Here is a 21977-nt window from a genome sequence, read left to right on the forward strand (position 1 = left end):
CTGCCACCTTCCCCTCATCCTGCCCACTGGCCTCTCAGCTGGTTCCTCATCTTCTGCTGACCCTGCCAACCCTGCTGAGCAGCCATCCTTGTTGCCTGGCTCTGGGACCTGCAGGGCAGCCACGCGCACAGCACTGGGGATCTATGTCCCGCCAAGCAGCCGTGTGCGCCACGCTGGGGCTCCAGGTCCTGCCAGGCAGCCACACGCTGCAGATCCCTGCCCCACCAAGCTACCAGAGCCCTGCCAGGCAGCCACACGCTGCAGAGCCCTGCCCCACCAAGCTACCAGAGCCCTGCCAGGCAGCCACACGCTGCAGATCCCTGCCCCACCAAGCTACCAGAGCCCTGCCAGGCAGCCACACGCTGCAGATCCCTGCCCCACCAAGCTACCAGAGCCCTGCCAGGCAGCCACACGCTGCAGAGCCCTGCCCCACCAAGCTACCAGAGCCCTGCCAGGCAGCCACACGCTGCAGATCCCTGCCCCACCAAGCTACCAGAGCCCTGCCAGGCAGCCACACGCTGCAGATCCCTGCCCCACCAAGCTACCAGAGCCCTGCCAGGCAGCCACACGCTGCAGAGCCCTGCCCCACCAAGCTACCAGAGCCCTGCCAGGCAGCCCGCTGGGGCTCTTGTGCATTTCAAAGGGGAAGCGCCTGCGTGGAGCCCAGCGTCAGCGCGACTTCCCCCTGGCTACAGGCCGCGAACCCCCTTTGAAATGCACAAGTCTCCTGTATTTCAAAGGCTGAAGCTGCACGTGCTTGCGGGGTCGTAAACGACTCGCTAGCGAACACCCTTCCGCTGCTGAGCAAAAGCCTCTGGGGCAGCTGGCAGCGCACACGCAAGGTCTCGTGACAGGGGCAACACGGCGTCTGGCGCCGGCTAGGCCGCGGTGGACCGCGCGGCCAATAACCCTCTTTCCGCAGCGGGACACGCACCGGCCCCGCCCCCTGGGAGCTGTAGTTTTTTCACCGCCCTGAAGCCCGCCTCACCTAGCAACAGCCGCCTGCGCACGCGGGCAACTCCCGGCGGCGGGGACAGGCAGAGCCAGACGGGTAGGGACTACAATCCCCATGATGCACCGGGCCGAGCGCGCCGGCGCAGAGGGGCGCGTCCTGTCCCGCGGGGGGAGGGGCACGCGGCGCAGAGCAGGGCCGTGCCGAGCACTTACCTACGCGGCGGCGACCATGCCCCGGGACAACATGGCCTCCCTGATCCAGCGGGTGGCCCGGCAGGCCCGCATCACCTTCCGGGGAGCGGCGCCGGGGCCCGGCTTCGGCGAGAACCTGCACCGACTGCAGCAGCTGCTGAACGAGGTGCGGGCCGAGGACCTGCACCTCGCCCCGCGGGGTCCGGCGGCCGTGCCGGGGGCGGGCTGCTCGCGGGCCGGGGCGGGCGCCGGGGCCGGGGCGGTGCCCCCGGTGAGCTACATGCACATCTGCGAGACGGAGAGCTTCAGCATGGGCGTGTTCCTGCTGCGGAGCGGGGCCTGCATCCCGCTGCACGACCACCCGGGCATGAACGGCATGCTCAAGGTGCTCTACGGCAGCCTGCGCATCGCCTGCCTGGACCCGCTGCCCCCCGCCGCGCCGCCCGGCGCCCGCCGCCGCGCCCTGCTGCGCTCGCGCCAGCTCTACACGCCCGCCTCGCCGCCCTGCCTGCTCTCGCCGCACACCGACAACCTGCACCAGATCGACGCCGTGGACGGGCCCGCCGCCTTCCTCGACATCCTGGCGCCCCCCTACGACCCGGAGCACGGCCGGGACTGCCACTACTACCGCCTGCTGGAGGCGCCCGCCGGCCCCGCCGCCGACCCGCACGCCCTGCCCCGGGAGGTGTGGCTGCTGGAGACCCCGCAGGCGGCGGATTTCTGGTGCGGCGGAGAGCCCTACCCCGGGCCCAAGGTCTCCCCTTGAAGCCGGCGCGGCTCCCTGGGGCCAGGCTGCGCCAGAGCCCTCCGAGAACGGGCGGACCGACTCCCTCTCGCTCTCCCGCGGCACGATCGTGCGGGGCCCACTAGAGTAGAGGCCCCTTCTCCTCCAGCAGGCGACCGAAGTGCTGCCAGCAGCGGGCCGGGGGGATGTGGCTTGTGCCCTGGCTCACTCGAGATGTCGCAGCGGCTGCAGTCGCTGTCCCAAAGCCATAGCCACGATTCCCATTCCAGTCGCCTTCGAAGTAAGGCCAGTGATTACAGCCCCCGTCTGGAGGTGCGGAAGCCGCTGCCCTGCCTCCCCGGAGCAGCTGGATGTGTTGGGCGATTGCTTGTATGCATGTCTTGTGGTGTCATTTTTTTTAGTTCAGCTCCTCAATCCTAGCTTTGAAATCTCTATCTGCTGGAGCTATGGGCTGCACCCTTATAGGGTGGAAAATACTGTTTCTCTGCCAGTGGATAATTGCAGTAGAAGCAGCTTTTTATCACAGACTCTGTCTCCAGAAGCAGCTTTTTATCAGACTCTGTCTCCAGAAAAGCTGATTGCTACTAAGAGTGGGAAAATGATTTGTATATGTCTTCAAATGGCATGTAAAGAGCAGTTTCTGGGGCAGATTGGGAGACCATTTCCCTGTCCAAATCAGCAAGTCAGCAGCCAATTAACTCCCAGGGAATCCAAATCATAACCTTGTATGATTTTTAGTGTGCCACAGCAGGGCATTTACACAGACTTAGCTGCTTTCTGGTGGCTGAGGTCTCCTACCTCTGGTTTATGAGAGAAAGCAGTATCCAGCCAGTACTACCACTGTTTAAGGTAGACTGTATCTGTAGGAGAACTACCACTAAGATCTCTTTGGGCTTACCGCCTGGCTTTTTGAGTGAAGGTCACTGAACCATTGAGTGGATTTTTTTATCCTTTTCACTGACGAGAAGACATGGAAGAGTATTGTTCTTAAACTTCCACACAAATGAATATTGCAGTAAATACTTGTATCCAGTCTAACCATTTAGGACCACTGTTTAATTTTTGACATTACTCTTGTATCCTCCCTCATTCCTAAAGTTTAGAGAATACATGCAGTAAGAAACACTTCACTCTTAAGGCATGTTTGTAAGTGCTCTGAAAACTTATGAGATGTAATTTCCAGCCTGACTAGTCTCACATACAGTGTCAAGTCAAACACAGCTTCCCTACTTTTTGGGTAGGGAGTTTATCCACACAACTGAAGGTAACAAACAAGCAGGAGATCTTCTCTGTGTGTTTGGAATTGTCTCTAACATGAGTATCAAAAAGATCTGTACAGACTAGCAAGACGCTGAATAACTTTTGGGCTGAGAAATGCTCATAGAATTAACACTAACCATTATAAGGATTACAGTTAATTATAAATTAAAGTTTGTCACATTATAAAGGGTCACTGTCCGATAAACTACTTTAAAAATTCCTTATGTTACATAAAACAAGATTAAAAGTGAACATTCGTAAAATTCTTTGCTATTTTTGTATGGTTCTTTCATTCATGAAAATAGAACAGTTTCTGATCAATTTCACATGAGCTCTGTGTTTAAGTGGAAGCATTACACACAACTTGGTTTTTTTTGTTTCAAACTTCATTGCTATTTAAATGTTTTGTGGAAATTATTCTAGTGGTCCTAAAGCTTATATAAATAAATACAGTCTTTAAATTTGGGGCCATATTTGACCTGTGAGCATTCCTTTAAAGTGAGGTATACATTTTGGTACATAAGAGAACATTAAAGGCTTTTATATGCTTTGTTTTCCCTCTTTATACTATTTTTAAAAATTGCTTTTTCATAATAAACATAGTGTAAAAAAGCAATGAATTATGCTGTGCTGTGGATTAAGCAGTCTTGAGGTTTAGTTTGCCTATGATAGAGGGTATGACCTTTCTAAAAATGGAGATTTTTTCTACTAATTAAATATGTTTATACTACAAAAAAGATTTTATGTGCCTATATATCTATGGTATACCATTTAGACCCAAATTTGGGTAGCCTTGACTCTCCTGGTCTTGTAGAAGAGACTTGAACAAAAAAAACCTCACTTTAACCACTTAATATTTGACCAACCTGTTCTGGAAGTCTTCCCTTGACAATTTCTTCCTTGCTTTGTGCATGTTAAACACAGATTTGTTTTTCCTGTATAGTTGCTTACATGTGAGTTTTAAAACAATCCTTTTGTGGGTCTATATTCAACAGTACTTCAAGAAGCTTGTTCTTCCCTACAGAAGACTGGATACAATATATTTTAGTACAACACTATTTTCAAATCTGAGTTTTCTGAGAAATGGAAGAAGCTATTTCATGTGATTTGCATTTATTTTTTGGCAGTTCAAACTGCCTGATTTCTATAGCTACCTTACCTGCTTAACTTCTCTGCTCCATACCACTAATGAATACTTTTTTTTCAGAATTCCTTATGGAAAATAGCATGGAGAATCCAAGTAGTTCTGCTGAAAATAAAAACTGCTACAAAGAGAATTTTTATCTAACCTGTTTTAGCGTTTTTGTTTTTCTGTTCCCTTTTTGCCTTCTGTTTTAAACCACTTGTAAAAACTAGTCAGGATTAGATAATGGGATGTGACTTTAATGCAACTTTAATGGTAGTGGCCCTTTGCATTGCTATATGTGGCAACAATCAAAGCCAAGTCTTTATTAACAGGGCTTGCCAACCGGCGGCGAGCCCCGTTCACCAGCCGCACAGTTTCATACCATTCTGCGCATGCGCAGATCGCTCTGCGCCGGGTTGTAATCTACTCGCCGTGGGTGAGTAGATTACATTATTTGTCAAGCCCTGTTTATTAACATAGATCTAAAGGCAGATTCTAGCGCTGGAAAAAAGAAATGAAGATTCATTAAAGAAATGCCTTTTTGTGTCAGTTTTTCGCTCGAACCTTTATATACGTAATCAGAATTTACTTCCAACGTTCTTACTGTCCGTAAATAGAGACTCAGGTCTCTCTTGCTGTCCTTTCTCACCAAAGTCTGGATACTGTCTTCATAACAGCAAAATTACTGCTGTTTATGAACTGCAGAATAAATACAGGATCTCAAAGTTGGCTTCTGTTTGTTTTCCTTTACAAGTGTAAAAGTCTTATGAACTCAGTTGGGTGAAGAGAATATTTTTTCTTTAGTAGTTACACAGAGGCCTGTTAGGAATTAGTTTAAAAATAATTGCTGTATAGTTTATATATAAGGATGAGTTTTTCCTGTTATGTCTCTGAAAATGACAGATCTTGTGACATTATGTAGTTGTATCTATAACTTCCTTTGATAAATCTTCTACAGAACCTGTATAGTCAGTGCTGTCCAGTCTCAATATTTTGACATGAGGTCAGATGTCAATATAAGTTTAAGGCATGGATGTAAGAATGTAGTGACAGTTGTCTTAAATCAAGGTGACTACAACAAACTGTATCTGAAAGAGTTTCTTTAAATCACCCTACTTAGTATGCCTCCTTTCTCCTTTTAAATAAGAAAGTAATCTTTTAACATTAGATTGTTCTGACTCACGAATATAGGATTTTGCACTAATACAGCTGTAGTTAGATGGATGGTACATCTTGGACACACTAGCCATTTCTGAGCTGTAGTCACTAGGAGAGCTGCCCTGTCATGACCATGAATCACTGAAACTTTGGAACTTGCATGCATTGAAAGAACCAGATCACTGTCCATTTCTAATACAGTGAACTACTGATGTTAAACAGGAGTTCTTTGTTTCCCAGAGGTCTTTGATACAGGTTTTGGACATCCTGTATTCAATCAGTCATTAAGCAGTCAACTGTGTCTTTTGAAAACCATCTGTCTAGAGTAGGTGTTAGCAATGCTGAAAGCCATGGGGCAATGAAAAATGAATTGCCTCATGTATCTAGGATGTGGCACCTATCCGTGCTGGTAGCTATGTTTTCTCACTGCTCTGTAGTTCTTTATTATTAGTAACTAGAGAACTGATTGTAATTAGTCAAAACTAAACAAAAACAAACTTATTTCATGTTCAGTTTTAAGTCATGCGCAGTAATAAGGTCCTGATTTTTCAGGTGTGTGGTGTGAGCTGCTGAGGGAAATACCAGTGTCAGGAGAAACAGAACTTTCTATGTCCAGATCTGTTCTAGTGGAGACCAACAGCCTCCTTGTGGGGTGTGTTAAGCAGTTTACTGGGTAAAAAACTACACTGCACTAAGTTGAAAGTTGCAGTCAGCTGTCTTCTGGCAGAGCCCTTTAAAACAATGATTGGTCATGTTTCTTCCCAGCCACACTTTAATCTCTTAATATACTTCAAGAAAAGTAAGTTTGGTAGGCATAGCTAATATGCAATTGTGCCATTTCCAGTCATTAACTTTTACAGAATTACTGTATCTTTGGCGGAGTTTACAAATCTACGTCTCTCTGCAGCAAAATATTTCATACAATGGCAGGCTTTGTACATTATGCGTGTTACTGTTGGTTCTTGTTCACTTGAACCCAGTGCAGGCATTTGCTACTGTGGCTAACTTCCCATATTAAAAAAAAATTAGGAGTTAGTGCGCTTTAGGAGAGGTCTGAATTGGACCTCATAGGGCAAAAGAACTCAATTCCAAACAAGTAGGTGTCCAACACATGGAGGCATTGACACAAAACCTTTGTGAAATGAAAGATGGCTAACAAGTGGGAGGTGTGGGTAGTCGGCATCTCTCAAGCTCGGCTTCAAAAAGTATTTACGATAACCTAGCAGTACTATATAATGGAAGAAAAAAAACTACGTAACCTTAAATGTTATATTATTTCCTTTCTGCAAAGGTCCACATCAAGATTTTCACTCACACCTGAATACATATACAGTTAAGTGTTACTTTCAGCAGTTTGTTGCCTCTGAAGGCAAAGGGCTCAAATCTGATAGAACAATATCAGGTTGGTTTTTTTAATTTGTCACCTGATTAAATTCAAATAAATATGAAGCATGTTTTCAGGTAATCTAAAGAAAGCATATACACACTTATCCAATATCTGCCATTTCACGAATGGTTTCTATGTACATTCTCCATGTGATAAGTGAATTTCATGTAAGTGATTGTATGCAGTGAGTGAGAGAACAATCTGATTATATGGAATGAAAAAGTGCCAGATCTTCTGTACATCTGACAAAGAATTCCTGAACCCCAGAAGAAACTCCAATAATGTGTGAGATATAGTAACAAATACAATTTAGATCAGATGAGCAATTTTGTTGATAGAGCTTGTAAAGCTCTTAAGCTTTAATTTTTTATTTTCAGGCTTCTGCCTATGGAATTGTGGGAGTCTTTGGCAATTGTTTGAGTAAGTTCTGGTTAGAGTAATGAGTAATGTCCATGGTTGTGTAGCCACAATTTATCCCACACCGTATGGCAAGTGAATTTAAGAAATAGGTATATAACCATTTGATAGGGACTTGCAGGTTGGCTGTGTTTGATTAATGTGGCCACAGATGGACTGTGTCAGTGATAGGTGCCACAAACCCATGAAAACAGTCTAAGCCATCACTGTCTTTAAGCTTTGCCCTAGCCTAGAGCAATTCCATTTTCAGTGGCGTTACACCAAAGGATAACCTTGGCAAGTTACAGCGAATCTTTGCAGGTTTATTATTATCCAGGCCTGAAGTAGCTGCTAATATCAGCGCACTTTGCTCTAAATCAGTGCTCCCTGGTTGTTTGTGGAAACCGAAAGATCTTTGCACTATGACCGCTGTTGAGCACTTCCCACAAAGCCGCACACAGCTCGACTCCTATTTCTGCTCTGAGAGCAGCTTTCTCCGAGTGGGCACTGAGCTGATGGTGTTCATTTTCCAGAGCCCACTTTGGGCGTTTTAATTAGCCTGCTTTAAATCACGGAACAACAATGAGTCAAAATACAGCTCACCGGTTTAGTTTAGCATTTCCATGTATTCCTAGGGGAAGTCCCCACCGTTGTGGCAGATGCTTGTTTGTACACTGGGGACTGGGCAGTGTATGCACTTCTGCAGGGGGTAGTTTGCACAGAGAAAAAAAAGGGGGGAGAGATTGTGTTTGTGAGTCTCCCTAATCTAAAATAGCGTCTATTATTTGAGCCGACTCCAGGAAACTCAATCGGTACAAAGTGCGCATACCTGATCTAATCGTCCCGTGCGCTTTTGGAGAGGAGGGCTACACACATAGAGGATGAAACCCTGGCTTCAACCGAGCCAAATGTCACCCACAGATTTCATCCAACATCTAAAATAAACAGGAGTGGTTGATGTATTGTACAAGAGGGCTGTACTGTGGGCCACCTAACAGAAATGTTAGATACTTGTGACCTCTGTTTCTTTAGGGTTCACAAAGTCAGTTTTCAACTTAGCATAATTGAGATATTTGTCTTCTCTCATAAATGATTTAAGCATTGAATCTATGATTGAAAAAGTATTTATTTACAGAATACTCAAAGAAACCATTTCTCCTTGGAGTTCTGGTTAATGGTTGTGCATTATTAGACTATCTTGTTTCTATTTCAGCTATTGTTCCGAGCGGACAATTGATTGGCCAACTCGAGCGAGATTATTTACATTCTCATCTGAAATCAGACTACAAATGTAACATTTTTCAGTCACAAAAACAGTGCGTACAAAAATAGACTTTCTAAAAAATCCAAATATTAATGGGCAGAAATGTACAGCCATACTAAGAGCAGGGACTGAACACGTTTCTGCCGTAATTAATAAGGCAACCCATTTACATGCAGACACTGAAACATGGTCTACATCACACAAGGCACCAAGGACACTTCAACACATTTGCATGCATCTTAACAGCACATCCCACCTTCAATAAGTTAACGTCTCTGACTCTCACTTCGATAGATCACAGATTTGCTTTGCCTTCCCCCTCCCCAAAGGCTGAGAACTCAACAGTGCACATCCAAAGAATACACAAAAGCCGAGTGACTATACGCGGACAAAACCAGTCATTTAAAACTCCGGGAGCCCCTCTAGCGGAGTCGCTCCGGCCAGGCCCATTGTCCCGGCCCAGCAGATTGCACGTCTGGGCTCCTAGTCCGCTGCTGTAGCATTGCTGCTATACACACACTGCTCGGCTCACTGGGCCCGGCCCCGGAGCGCCCATCCCCGCGTCCTCCTCTCGCTGCGTAGCGGCCCCGGAGCAGTCCCTGAAGCTATAAAGTGCACGGGGCTCAGCTTCCGGCGCGCCGAGCCGAGCCTACCCCGCAGCGCGCTCTGCAGCCAGGCAGGATCCATCCCCGGGACGTGTGAGGGCGGGCCGGGCTGGGCTGGGTGCTAGTCAATGGCGCCGGGGGTCCCGGCAGCCGTGGGCGCGCAAGGGGCCGCCTCAGGGCGTCCTGGTCCGGGAGGCGCAGGCGGCCAGGCTAGCGGAGCTGGGGGCGCCGGGCGCGGCCGGGGCGCTGGCCCCGCCAGAGGCGGAGGGGGCGGCTGCGCCCTTCCGCTCCTTCTGGCGCAGGTGGATCTTGGTGTGGCGCTTCCTCTCGTCGCTGCGGGCGAACTTGCGGCCGCAGAAGTCGCAGGCGAAGGGCTTCTCGCCCGTGTGCGTGCGGATGTGGGTGGTGAGGTGGTCGCTGCGGCTGAAGTTGCGCATGCAGATGCGGCACTGGAAGGGCTTGTGGCCCGTGTGGATGCGGATGTGCCGCGTCAGCTCGTCCGAGCGGGAGAAGCGGCGGTCGCAGCCCTCGGCCGGGCACGGGTAGGGCCGCTCGTGCACCGGCGTCTTGCTGGGCCGGTTCGGGTACTTGCGGGGCCGCAGGATGGGCCGCAGCGGCAGGTTGTGTGGGCTATAGGCGCTGGCGGGCAGGCGGCCGCTTTCCCCGCCGCCGCCGCCCGCGCCCGCTGCCCCGACCCCCGGCCCGCCCAGCGTGAAGTTGCGGATGGTGGAGAGCGGCGTGAGCGGCGGTGGGACGCGCAGGGAGTCCAGGGGGCACGGGAAGGGCTTGCGCTCGGGCGCGGCGTGCAGCTCCCGCTGGCACTGCGCGGGCGGGAAGAAGCCCGGGTAATCCGGGATCATGGAGAAGATCCCGCCGTCCGCGGCCGCTTTAGGAGAAGGGTAGGACGGGGGCGGGTGGTAGGGCAGAGAAGCCCCGGCCGAGGTGGGCAGGAAAGCGGAGGAGGGGTCCTGCTGGTAGAGCTCCCCGCAGCCCGAGTAGGGAGGCGGCGGGGAGTACAGGTGCTCCAGGTCTCCCGGCTGGCTCTGAGCCATGCTGCAGCTCAGGGCGCTGCTGGCCAGCGGGTTGGGGGAGGCAGCGGATGCCGTGGAGGAAGAAGTGGCCGACGAAGAGGGGGTGCTGACCCCCTGCAGGATCCCAGCGCTCACGATGTTAATGATGCCCTCCGGGTAGCAGCCGGCTCCTGGGTACTGGGGGTCGATGGAGAATTTGCCCATGTAGGTAAAAGTCTGATTGCGGGAAGCAGAAACTGCTGGGGCGAAACTGCTGGCATAAGGCAGATCCAGGGACCTCTTCTCACTCATGTCAACGTTAATCATGCCATCTGGGAATTAAAGAAAGGCCATCGATCAGTGCGCGGCCACCCTCCACTCCCAGAGACACCGACAGGCTCCACCAACTTCTTCGCCCCACTAAGGAGCATGTTATTATCAACACGGCCAAATACTGTTTGGCAGTAAACTTCGCAGTGCCCACCTGCCTATATGGGGAGGAGGGGTCTCTCCCTATGGCTGCTTTAATTTACAAAGGACATCCCTGGGACTAATTTCAAGGTTCACGGTCCCAACTTTATCTTAGTTTAATGCACACAGACATGAATACATACAGGATGCTTAAGAGTGGCGTGCCCACAACTAGCCTACCCACATAGCTGCAGACAGCTTGATGTAGTCCCTCAACACTGTTATCTCTCAGCATCTCCGCATTCAGGCGTTAATCAAATTAGAAACGAGCACCCAGATTTGAGTTTGTTGTCATTGACATAATCAGCAAGTACTTGTCTAGTTTTCTTTCTGTTTCGCTTAAATGTGATCAGCTGCGCACGGTCCGGCCGCAAGTAAGCCAAGTAAACACCCTGCACATGCACAACTTAAAGAATGATGCTTACCTCCTGTCACGCTGCTCATCTGGTCAAACGGTCCTCCTAAGTCAGCATTGGGGAAGATTGTGACCGAAGCTGGCAATGTGGTAGCGATGTCATCCACAGGGTAAATGTTTTCAGACAGCTGATGCACAAAACCACTGAGAGTTACTGGAATTTTGTCTACGGTCTTGGCAGTCATCATTTGCTCAACAAGAAACCTTGAAAACAACTTTCACGGCTTGTAGTGTTAATACTGTACAGGGAGAGGGTTATTTGTTGCTTCCACTAAAAAAAATCAAGTAAGTTTTTGTTTTAAAAAGTCTGTTACTACCTCTGCCTTTGGTATTGCTCAGTAATAGTCCAGTAGTGCTGTAGTGTTATTGTAACAGTCAGTGTCCCTTGCAGAGCTGTTAATCACTTGCAGCTCTCAGTAGATGGAAAGTGTTGCAGTAAGTATTTATGGGGAGGCCGTGAATGCCCACGACGTCACTGCCCATATAAGGACTGAGGAACAGGGAAGGGCGAACCGGGCGGAATCATCACGTGGGAGATTAGCATGCGGGCTTCTCTGTCTTGGGTCCGCACCCGTTCGGCTGCTCCTCTCACAGGTAGACGCAGGCTGGTGCTTGGCCGCGGCTTTTCAGCCACACACTGTAACTTTTTATACAGACACTAATAAGCTCCAGGATACGCAAGCCGGGAAAGCCGGGGGGAGGTGCTTGGCTCGTTCCAGGCGCACGAAAGTACCTAGCGAGGGATATTCCGGTTGTTTAAACTCTTGCCTAAAAAGGCGAGATCCGGTTCCTGCGGGCTCCGCCTTTCCATGCCTTTTTAGGAGTCGTTCCGGAAAATTAAACTTCGGAAAAACGAGCGGAGCCGAGACAGTACAGTCAAACCGCTACTCACTTTCTTGGCAGCTCTTAACCGCAAGCGACGAATCAGAAAATAGCTACATTCACGGAATCTGACTTCTTTTTTCTGAATCGCTGGTGGAAAGAGACACTGATAAGAGCGAGTGTGGTGTTACTTTTTTGGAAAGTGTGTGATCTATTTATACTGTAGCGAAAACGGAACTTTTTCTTCTTGTTGTTGTTCTAGCTCCCACTGAAGGAGACAAAACAAGGCCGACTTTTTTTTTTTTAAGTCCCAGCAGAAAAAGCGAAGGCCTCTTAACCAAACTGTGCAAGTATTGGTTCCCTGTATATCTAACGAAGCTTGTTCGTGTTCTCGATGGCGGGGATATTCAGTTTCTTTAGGCTATATTGTCACCACCCCAACACTGAGTCATTCCCCGGAATGCTCTCTTCCTAATTTACCTTGAAGTAACAGGTTTCCTTTAGATGCAACTAGTTGAGTACCCTTTGCAAAATTATACATCTGTATTCTTCTCTAGTACCTGCCGTTGCGAAACACATGCTATGACACTTTCCGTGCACCTCTTGATAAAAAACCTCGTTTCTATGGTATTTCTACAAATCAGTTGTACTGAATTGTTTTAAAATAAAACTACTGCTGTGAATAGCTTTTCCTTTAATGACACACAGTGATAATTTTACATGGTTTCCTTTGACCAATGCTGTTTATTTTTATTAGTTATAGGGAATCAGATTCTGCACTGCCTTACACAATCCATGTAACAGATGTACGTGGCACAGATTTGAGCCTAAGAGATAGATAGGTATGATTTTGTTTCCTAAAATCTAAACATAAAACAAACTTGATCCAGGCAGGCAAGGCTGGAAGTAGAACATTCATCTGAGTAGGGATTATTGTAGCACTCCTGCTCTAAGGGGAAATGCAGCTAGTAGAGACGAAGCAAAGAGCCTGCTATGGCCCTGAAATGTCTGTATTTTCCAGTGATTTTAGTTTGCCCAATATAAGGTAGTGAACAATCTTCCCAACTTATTCCGAAAAGGACGCGTTTCTGCCCGGGGCCGGCACGGCAGAACACAGTGTAAAGTGACGAGCTGTCTAGAAGGGAACAGTTTTCAGCCTGTGGGAACTAACGTGTCAATCTCGCAACCGCATCGCTGACAGTCTCCACTGGAAAGATCTCTCGGCGAAACTTCCTGCTCAAGCGCCACGCCGTGGAGCAGGTGCCAACTGCAGGTCAAACGATTTATTCCCCGCCTTGGCTGCACCACGGAAAGCTAAGCCCAGCACAAAACCGCGTTCGGATAAGTGTCCGCAGCTAAGGCGCCTGGCCCGTTTCGTATCAGGGCTTCACTTTAGCCTTGATACAATTACTCACGTCATGGCAGGGCTGTCTTTGGTCCCGGGCCGACTGATCCTTGGGCGGAGGGGTGCAGGGAGCACCACCAGAGGGGCAGCGGGCATGTGGGGCACCCCGTTAGCAATTCCACTTTTTTGCAGAGGCACGGGGGGCCGTGCACCTCGCCAGCGCTACCACCAGCCCCCAATGGTTTATGTAAAGAGCGTTATTGCAACACTGGGGTCTGGGAGTTCAGACAATTGTCCGAGGCGTATGGGGCGCGCAGGTAGCCCCCTCTTACCCGCTCAATCCGAACTGAACACGTGCCTTCCCCTCGAGCCTCTGGACATGACTTGTTGGGCCTTGTAACAGGCATGAGGTAACCCCCTCCACGTTGTTAATAGTGTTTGTTATGCGCCCAGGCTCGGTCCAAGGAGAGGCTCCGTGAGGCGCCGCGTCAGGAAAGCACAGCCATCCCATCGCGGCAGTTCCGGGACGCCCACGCAGGCGCTGGCACCAAAGGCCCGAGAGTGAGAATGGAGGCAGATTCCGATTTCCCTCCTGGATGAGCGTTTCAAACGATGCAGTCGGACCCTTATAATGCCGGGCTCGTACGGATGCAGGGATAAGAGGCAAACTTGACGGGGTGGCTTCCATAGACCCGTTGTCTCCCCACTCCCCCAAAACCGATCGTCCCAATACTCAATCCCCCGGTTTCAGGCTACTGCAGCAGCTGTGGTGGCTTTTCCTCCACGCAGCTCTCTTGGGGGTTGCGTATAACATCAAGAGTCACAGTGAGGGGCTAACGTGCAAGCTGTTCAGTTGCCTTTTCACGGTGAAACCTGCCTCTACAGAGAACATACTACACAGTACAGGGAAATCTGCTCTGCTGTTACCTTCATCCGCGGGCAGGGCAAAGACCATGCTATGGGTGACAAGCAAGCTGGGCTGGAGGCAGCAAGTCTACTGTGTAGCAATAGTACAGAAGGCCAGGGCAAGAGGTGTGTTTCAAAGCCACAGAATTGCCGTTAGACATTTCCTCAGCACACCTCCCGCCTCCCCAGTACATTCAATAATTGCTAAAGGGCTCTGAACACACCCTGAGTGAATCTGGCTCCTGCCTGGTGTTTAAAATGCTCCAATACCATTGGGATCGCGTGTTGCTCATTTCCACGCAAACCGGGGAGCTTTCTGCTGCAGCCCCCATGCACACCCCTGGGGGGGAGGGCGGATAAGGGCTTTGGTTTTTAAAATGGTACTTGCATCGTTCTTCCCGCAGCCTGGCCGGGTGGGGAGAGAGATTAGGGCCTGCTGGAGCTCCCAGCTCCTAAGCTACAGGGAGGGGGTCTCCTCTGGGCCAAGCAGCACCCGCGGCTGTGAACGCCAGGAGGGTTAGAGCACTGCGCCTGCTGCAGCTGACCAGATGCCCTGCGCCCGGCTGCTCTGCCTGTGTGCAGGGTGGGGAGAGCTGCCTGCACCTGTACAAAAGCTGCGCTTCAAGCACTGACTTGCTGTTTTCCCCTAGAGCCCCAAGGAGTCTGCAGAACTGGAAATAGGGTAGGAGAGAGGAGAGGAGAGGAGAGGAAAGGCTCGGCATCTCAGCCTCTTAACCTGTGCTTCTAGGCCCAGAGTCATTCTCTGCAGGCTTCTTGGATGAGACCTCTTGGAGTCCTTTGCCCAGCGTACAGAAGAGGGCCAAAGAGCTTCTGGGTGGAAATCCTCTGGCTTTGGAAAGGGAGAAATTGATCCTGAGAGGATCCTCCCTGATAGAATCAAAGACAAATAGGCCTTGGGAAGTCATCTAGTCAAGCCTCCTACTCTGCCCAGAAACAAGTGAACTAGGGATGTTAAATATCGGTTAATTGAATAATCCAGTAACCTCATGAATTCTTATCAGTCAACTATTCAATAGTCCCCGAGGGCGGGGCCAACAGGCAGTGCACTCTGGCCTCACTCTGGGGAGGCCCTTGCCACTGTGCTGCTGCCTCTCTGTCAGAGAATGCTGGTCAGTTTCAGCAGCGGCTGACTTGGGGATGCCTGGGGCAGAGCAGCTGGGGTGCTGCTGGGTTGGTCCAGTAGCACCGCCGCTCCTCGGCACTACTGGACCAACCCAGCAGCACCCAAGCTGCTCTGCCCCAGGCGTCCTGATTCAGCCGCTGCTGAAACTGACCAGCAGTGGCTGAATCAGGACGCCTGGGGCAGAGCAGCTGGGGTGCTGCCGGGTTGGTCCAGTAGCGCCCAGAGCGGCGCTACAGGACCAACCAGCAGCGCCCCAGCTGCTGTACCACAGGCGTCTGGAGCAAAGCCGCGGAGCACGGGGGCAGCGGGACAGCCCAGACGCGCTGTGGCTGTCCTGCTGCCCTCGGGCTCCACGGCTTTGCTCTGCTTTGCTCCCCGTCCCCCTGGTCTGCAGACCAGAAGGACGGGGAGCAAAGCAGAGCAAAGCGGCGGAACACGCGGGCAGCGGACAGCCCAGACGCGTCTGGGCTGTCCGCTGCCCATGTGCTCCGGCGCTTTGCTTCCTCTCCCTGGTCTGCTGGAGACCAGGGAGAGGGCCCCATTCATAACTGCGGATCCGACATAAGTCGAATCCGCGTAACTCGGGGACTGCCTGTAGTCTATAGCATTAATCTATAAGATTTTGCTTATCAGTTAATCAACTACACTATTACATCCCTAAAGTAAACCCATCCTAGATCATCCCTGACAGGGATTTAGTCAATTTAGTCTTTAAAACCTCCAGTGATAGGTATTCCACAACCTCCCTCAGTTCCAGGGAGTGCTTAACCACCCTTAATAGCCAGAAAGATTTTTCTAACATAAAACCTAAATCTCCCTTGCTACAAATTAAGCTAATTACTTATTTTACTATCAGTGGACACAAGGAACAATTGGTCTTTGTGCTCCCTGTGTCCACCCTTTAACATAGTAGAAGACTATCAGGTCTGCCCTCAGTCTTCTTTTTTTCAAGACTGAATATACCCTTCTTGTCCTTTCTTTTGGCTAAACTTTGTATTATTTTTGTTGTTCTCTTTGAGACTCTTACTTTGTCTTTCTTAAAGTGTGGCACTCAGAACTGGACATCTGAGGCTTCAATAGTGTCAGTAGAGCTGCACTACCTTACAGCTAACACTCCTGTTAATAGACCTAAGAATGACATTAGCCTTTTTTGTAACTGCATTACGTTTTAGACTCATATTCAACTTGTAATCCTCAGTAGTCCCCAGATTCTTTTTAATAGCACTGCTAATTAGCCAGTTATCCCCCCAATTTGATTTTTTTTCATCCTCTGTGTAGTACTTTGCACATGCCTTTACTGAATGTCATCTTGTTGATGACAGTGCAATTCTCCAGTTTATGAGCATCATTTTGAATGCTAATCCTGTCTTCCAAAGTGTTAGTAATCTCTCCCAACTTTGTATCTTCCACAAATTCTATCAGCATGCACTGCACTCCATTATCAAAGTCTCCAATGAAAATACTCTGTAGTAGTTGGTCCTGGAGAGACCCCTGTAAGATCCCACTACATAGAGCCTACCAATTTTATAGAAAACCATTGACAATTACACTGAGTACAGTCTTTCAGACAATTTCACACACCCCATGAGGAGGCCATGTGGGATTGTGTCAAAAACCTTACAAAAAATCAAGATATATCACATCTACCACTTCCCCTTGTCAATTAAACCAAGAATTCTGTCAAAGAAGAGAATTAGGTTGGTTTGGTATGATTTGTTCTTGACAAATCCATACTGGCTTCTTCTGGGCACTTACAAATTGACTGGTTAATAATTTGTTTCAGTATCTTTCCCAGTATCTAAATTAGGCTGACTTGTCTATAATTTCCTGGGTCCTTTTTATTCTAAAGATAGGTACTGAATTTGTCCTTTTGCAGGCCCTAGCACCTCACCTATCTATCAGAAATTCTCAGAGATCATTACTAACTGTTCTACAGTTTCTTCGGCTAGTTCTGTAAGTCTCCTAAGATGATTTCATCAGACATTGTAGCGTTGAACACATATAGTTTATCTACATATTTTTAGCCTCTTCTTTCCCTAGCTTGCCTCACATTCCTTTCTCCTAGTTTAATATTAATGTGATATTCCTATTCAGGACACGATGGCAATCAGAGATTTATGAAGATGCCCTCGTATTTATTTGGGAATATATGTGACTAATTATATGGCCCTTATTAAAATATGCATATATTTGTTGTCTAGAATTGTTTACTAAAAATAAGAAACCAACCACAGTTAATTCCAGGTTTCCGTAGAGTAGATTACAACTATTGTTCTATTAAAGCCCAACTATTACCTCTTGGGTGCTGCAGAGAAGTCACTCTCTGCTCCACAAACTAGATCTGCTATCCAGCAGGAAAAAGGGCAATAAGGGACTGGAAAAGAGTTGGGGAACAGGAGCTTGACCAAACATGGTGCCTTCTGAAAGGGCCCGATGGCATAGCAGGGGGAGCTGTTGTGCAGCCAGTGCAGATGAGGCTCCTACAGACACAGGTTTGTGTCTACATTGCAATTAGACAGCTGCAGCTGGCCTGTGCCTATAGACACAGCTTTGTCTAAGGGTGTGTCTATATCGCAGTTAGGCATCTGCCGCTGACCTGTGTCAGCTGACTCTGGCTTCTGGGACTTGGATTATGGGGCTTTTGAATTGCAGTGTAGACTTTCAGGCTCAGGTTGAATCCTAGGCTCTGGGGTCCTATGACATGGGACGAATCCAGAGCTTGGGTTGCAGTCTGAGCCCCAATGGTGCCACCATGAGGTATTTGTTTATTCAGGTTCTACAAAAGTAACTCTCAGCCATGATTTTTAGAAACTACCCTAGTAGCCTTCAGAATGGAATGCTGAAAACCAAGCAGCATTGATGATTCATCTATGGGGAGGGGAAAATGCTTCATAAGAGTATATTTAGCTCCCAAAGTAGTCCTAGAAGGTAAAGTAAAATTGAAAAATGACTGTCCTCCATCTAATTTCTTTTCCTGACCATTTATTTGACTTCAATTCAGCTATTAATATATGTTGCAAGCCATAAAATCTGTATCTTGTCTCAGGTCAGTAAATAAACAAAAAATATAAACAAAATGGAACTATAAGCAGTCCCAGTGGTACTCCTTGTTAGCACTAGCCTTCTAGAAATAAATGTACTCATGAGCATCATTCAGACTGTCCCTCCACCAATTCTTTGGAATTTTAAACAGTCTGTTTAAAAACAAAACAAAAAAATAAACAAGCAAACAAACAAAACCTCAATCTCCCTCTCAGTTGCAGATCCCTTATTCCTGATTTTAAGAGGAATAAGGGATCTTCCGGAAAAGGGTTTATTTTCCGAAAGATCCTGTCTAGACTGGCGCTTTTCTCCAGCAAAGCCCTGAGCCAGAAAAAAGCGGCAGCCATGTTCATGCAAATGCCACGGGGGATATTTAAATCCCCCGCGGCATTTGCAATTCCGACTTGTCTCATTAGCATCCCTTTTCCGGAAAAGGGTGCCAATGTAGACACAGCCTGTGTGTTTGTGAGAATGGCAGAGACATACACAGTGTGTGAGAGTGACAGAGATTTGCATTGCCAAGCTCCCTCCATCCCCTTTTCTGTGTGTGGAGGAGTGGAGGGAGGAGGGACACCCTGACATCAGCACACCCCCTTCTTCCTCCCATACTCTGCACAGCAAGCAGGAAATTCACAGGGGGCAGCTTTGAGGCTCTGGGCAGGAGCAGCATGAAAGTAGGTGGAGAGGCAACTGAAGTGCCAGCGCTTGATAGTTTCCTGGCCAAACCAGTCAGGATCACCTGTCAGAGGCTCCAAGATCTACTGGTCAATCTACTGGTTGGTGACCATGGCCTTATAGAATAGCAAGTATTTCTTACTCCATGTCTATTGGGTAGTTTAACATTATTGGTTTCTCACAATTATAAAGGGGTTTTTGCCTTTTAATTAAAAGGTCTTACTTGCTAACCATATGCTATCAAACCCGAAAGGAACCCAGCACTAGCTGAACAAGAGCAAAGAGAATCACAAGAATCTATTCCGGTCCTTCCCTTTTTTAAGTGGGTTCTTTCATTTCTTTGTTCTTTATTATAAGAAATGATATTTATTGTTATACTGGGCTTGGTTTTATGCATCTGTACAAAATCACAGCACTTTGTGCAAAAGCTAGAAAAATAAGATAATTATTCTCATCTCCATAACTCTGTGCATAAGAGCAACTGAATAAAAGCTTGTCCAGGCGTTGGCAATACTATAAACCAGACAGTTTAGCATCTCAGAAAGCAGAATACAAAGTAGTCTTAGGTGGTAGGATTTTATTTCACACATAGGTCCTCTGGAAAGAGTTTAAAAAAGCATCCTTTGTTCTCATTGCATTATATAGACTTCAGCACTGCAGGCTCCCTAAAGTGTTACTCAGATGGGGTCTACAAGAGACATTGCTGTTACTTTGGGGTATTAAATAGGCCAAGTCTCTGTCTACAAGGAAGAGCAAATAAAGTCAGTCAGCTCAGCAGAATTGTTGTCTAAAACACCTTACTCTCCACCACACATGTCCTTTCTGGTTTACTTCAGGTTTTGGCCTTTTCCCAGATAGGGTACAGGGAAGTTCTGTATCTTCTCACTAGAAAAACCAACCAACCAACCAAGCCCCAGCAACCCATTTTACCAACCCTTTGTTTTTTGTCCCTGCTCTCACAGGACTCCTGTCTGCATAACTGGTAGCTGAGCTAAACAGTTTCTCAAGGAAGGATAACCTGTCTTTCCAGCATGTTCCTTGTGCAGTATTTTAACCCTTTACTTGGCTAGCGAGGTGCAAGTTAGTTATACCCTAATAAACATCTAAGTAGCGAGGCCGACAGCTACCGTGGGCCCCCGGCAAGATGCGGGGGAACAGTTTCGCACCCCTGGAGGAGATGGGGCATCAGGTGGAAGGTGTGGGGCCAGAGGCAGCCAGCCCTCAGCACCACCTGGACCACGGCACTCCCCACTCCGAGCCCTCAGACCAGTGCAGAATGGTGCGCCAGTGGCATTTCAAAGGGGCACAGGCCCCGGAGCAACTGTTCCCTTCACTCCCTCTCAGTGGGCCTACATCTAAGTAGATCTAAAATATACTCAGTGCTAAAACAGAGCTATTCAGTTCTGTTCACATACTAAAGGAAATGACAGAGTTAAATAACGGGGAAAGGAGAGGAAGAGGAAAAAGTTACATTCTGTTATTAATTATAGTACCTTGAAATTGCACACTGATTTTTAACCAAGGCTGCATGTTGTCTTAGGATGAATGCCTCTAAATTTGAAATAAGTAAGACTTTTTTGCAAGTATTTGGTTCAGAAGAGCCATAATGGTATCCTGTGGGGTTATTTAAATGTCAATAACCTTTTCCAGTTCAGGCTATAGAAATTAAACAGCCCCTTGTGTAATCAAGAAGCTACTAATTTAAATTGGTATGACTATAAACAAAAGTATAATGAAGAAAAATTTCAGTAAAATGAATGCAATCAGAAAATTATAACTCTTTGCATTAAACCTAATTGTTGAATAGAGAAAACAATAGGTCATTATTAAATGCATATAATATACTTTCTTGATGTTTTAGTACATTATTTCTTCCATAAATGTTTAATTTGAAATCATGATGTGACATTGTACCCCCATAATTTTTATGGAAATATGTTTCTGAATATGAATATGCCTAACATGAATATGCTTTATGCAAAACATGGCATGTAACCTATCACTGGAGACCTTGTAATTCCCAGAATGTGTATATTCTATTTCTGTGCATGTATCATTCCTGTATTTGAAGTTAGAAAGAGGAAGTATAAACCTGTTTATATAGCTACATGTGCTAATGTAGGCCCTTAGTAGTACTCAAGGAACTTAACGGCCTGGTACTTATGACAATGATCTGTAAATAGTCTTGCTTTTCCTGCAAGCCTAGACTATGGTTGGTCCTGCCAAGACATGTGGCCAGGTTACCTGATGCTGGAGCCCATTTTGGATGTGGTACTTTTCCATGAAACCAAACAATAGGAGCAGTTCCCAGGCAACAAAACACTCCCTGCTTACCTCTCAGATGACTGGACGGGGAAGTTCGGAGGCTGCCTAGCTTGGGAAAAAAGATGATTATAACTACTGTTAGGGTAAGAAATTGCATATAACAAGGTTATTAGAGTATACAACTTAGCTGATATGTTTTGTTTTACTTAGCTTAGTAACTTACTTTGATCTTTCTTGATGAAAGGTAACACAGAGGTAGCTGTGTTAGTCTGAACTTGGTAAAACAAAAAAGCAGTCATGTAGCATTTTGAAGACTAACAAGATGGTTTATTAGGTGATGAGCTTTCGTGGGGCAGACCCGCTTCAGAATATGATCTGAAGAAGTGGGTCTGTCCCACAAAACCTCATCACCTAATAAGCCATCTTGTTAGTCTTTAAAGTGCTACATGACTGCTTTTTTTGTTTGATCTTTCTGTTATCACTTGCAACCACTTAAATCCTACTTTTTATATTTAATAAAATAATTTTGTTTCTTAAACTCAATGTATTGTTACCTGGGGAAGGACAACCACCGTGCATATCTCTCTTTCGCAGATATAAAGAGTGATCAGCTTATGAGATTGCTCTGTATAAAACTTTGATGCAGAGTAAGATGGATTTATCTGGAGTTCTGGTCCCACTGGGGCTGTGCATCTGGGTTCTGTGTCATATCCCTGTGACTGAGCCTTCCCAGAGCTGAGCTGCTCTCAGTGTCTATGTTGCTCTGCTGTGGGCTGTGACTCCAACTCTGTGCCT

At 47.7% G+C, this 21977-nt stretch overlaps 2 protein-coding genes across 2 annotated transcripts; one reads left to right on the forward strand and one right to left on the reverse strand.

The window, feature by feature from the left end:
* Positions 1 to 1086: 1086 nt before the first annotated feature.
* ADO (2-aminoethanethiol dioxygenase) lies at positions 1087 to 4439 on the forward strand. The gene has a single exon (XM_075934889.2). The coding sequence runs from the start codon at positions 1184 to 1186 to the stop codon at positions 1910 to 1912; it is 729 nt and encodes a 242-aa protein (XP_075791004.1). The 5' UTR covers positions 1087 to 1183; the 3' UTR covers positions 1913 to 4439.
* A 166-nt stretch (positions 4440 to 4605) lies between these two features.
* On the reverse strand, positions 4606 to 11942 carry EGR2 (early growth response 2). The gene is made up of 2 exons (XM_006111127.5): positions 10994 to 11942; positions 4606 to 10429 (listed from the first exon to the last, which is right to left on the reverse strand). Exons 1-2 carry the CDS (start codon positions 11169 to 11171, stop codon positions 9261 to 9263), a joined length of 1347 nt encoding a protein of 448 aa, XP_006111189.3. The 5' UTR covers positions 11172 to 11942; the 3' UTR covers positions 4606 to 9260.
* Positions 11943 to 21977: the final 10035 nt, after the last annotated feature.

Source organism: Pelodiscus sinensis, chromosome 8 (genome assembly GCF_052426305.1).
Source record: "Pelodiscus sinensis isolate ZL-2025 chromosome 8, ASM5242630v1, whole genome shotgun sequence".
In the NCBI taxonomy this organism is placed as follows: domain Eukaryota; kingdom Metazoa; phylum Chordata; order Testudines; family Trionychidae; genus Pelodiscus; species Pelodiscus sinensis.

Bases quoted from the DNA above. Each gene is read 5' to 3' on its own strand.
- ADO (XM_075934889.2), top strand. From the start codon at position 1,184: ATGCCCCGGGACAACATGGCCTCCCTGATCCAGCGGGTGGCCCGGCAG.
- EGR2 (XM_006111127.5), bottom strand. From the start codon at position 11,171: ATGATGACTGCCAAGACCGTAGACAAAATTCCAGTAACTCTCAGTGGT. The intron at 10,430-10,993 runs GTAAGCATCATT...TTTAATTCCCAG, and splicing joins GATGAGCAGCGTGACAGGAG to ATGGCATGATTAACGTTGAC.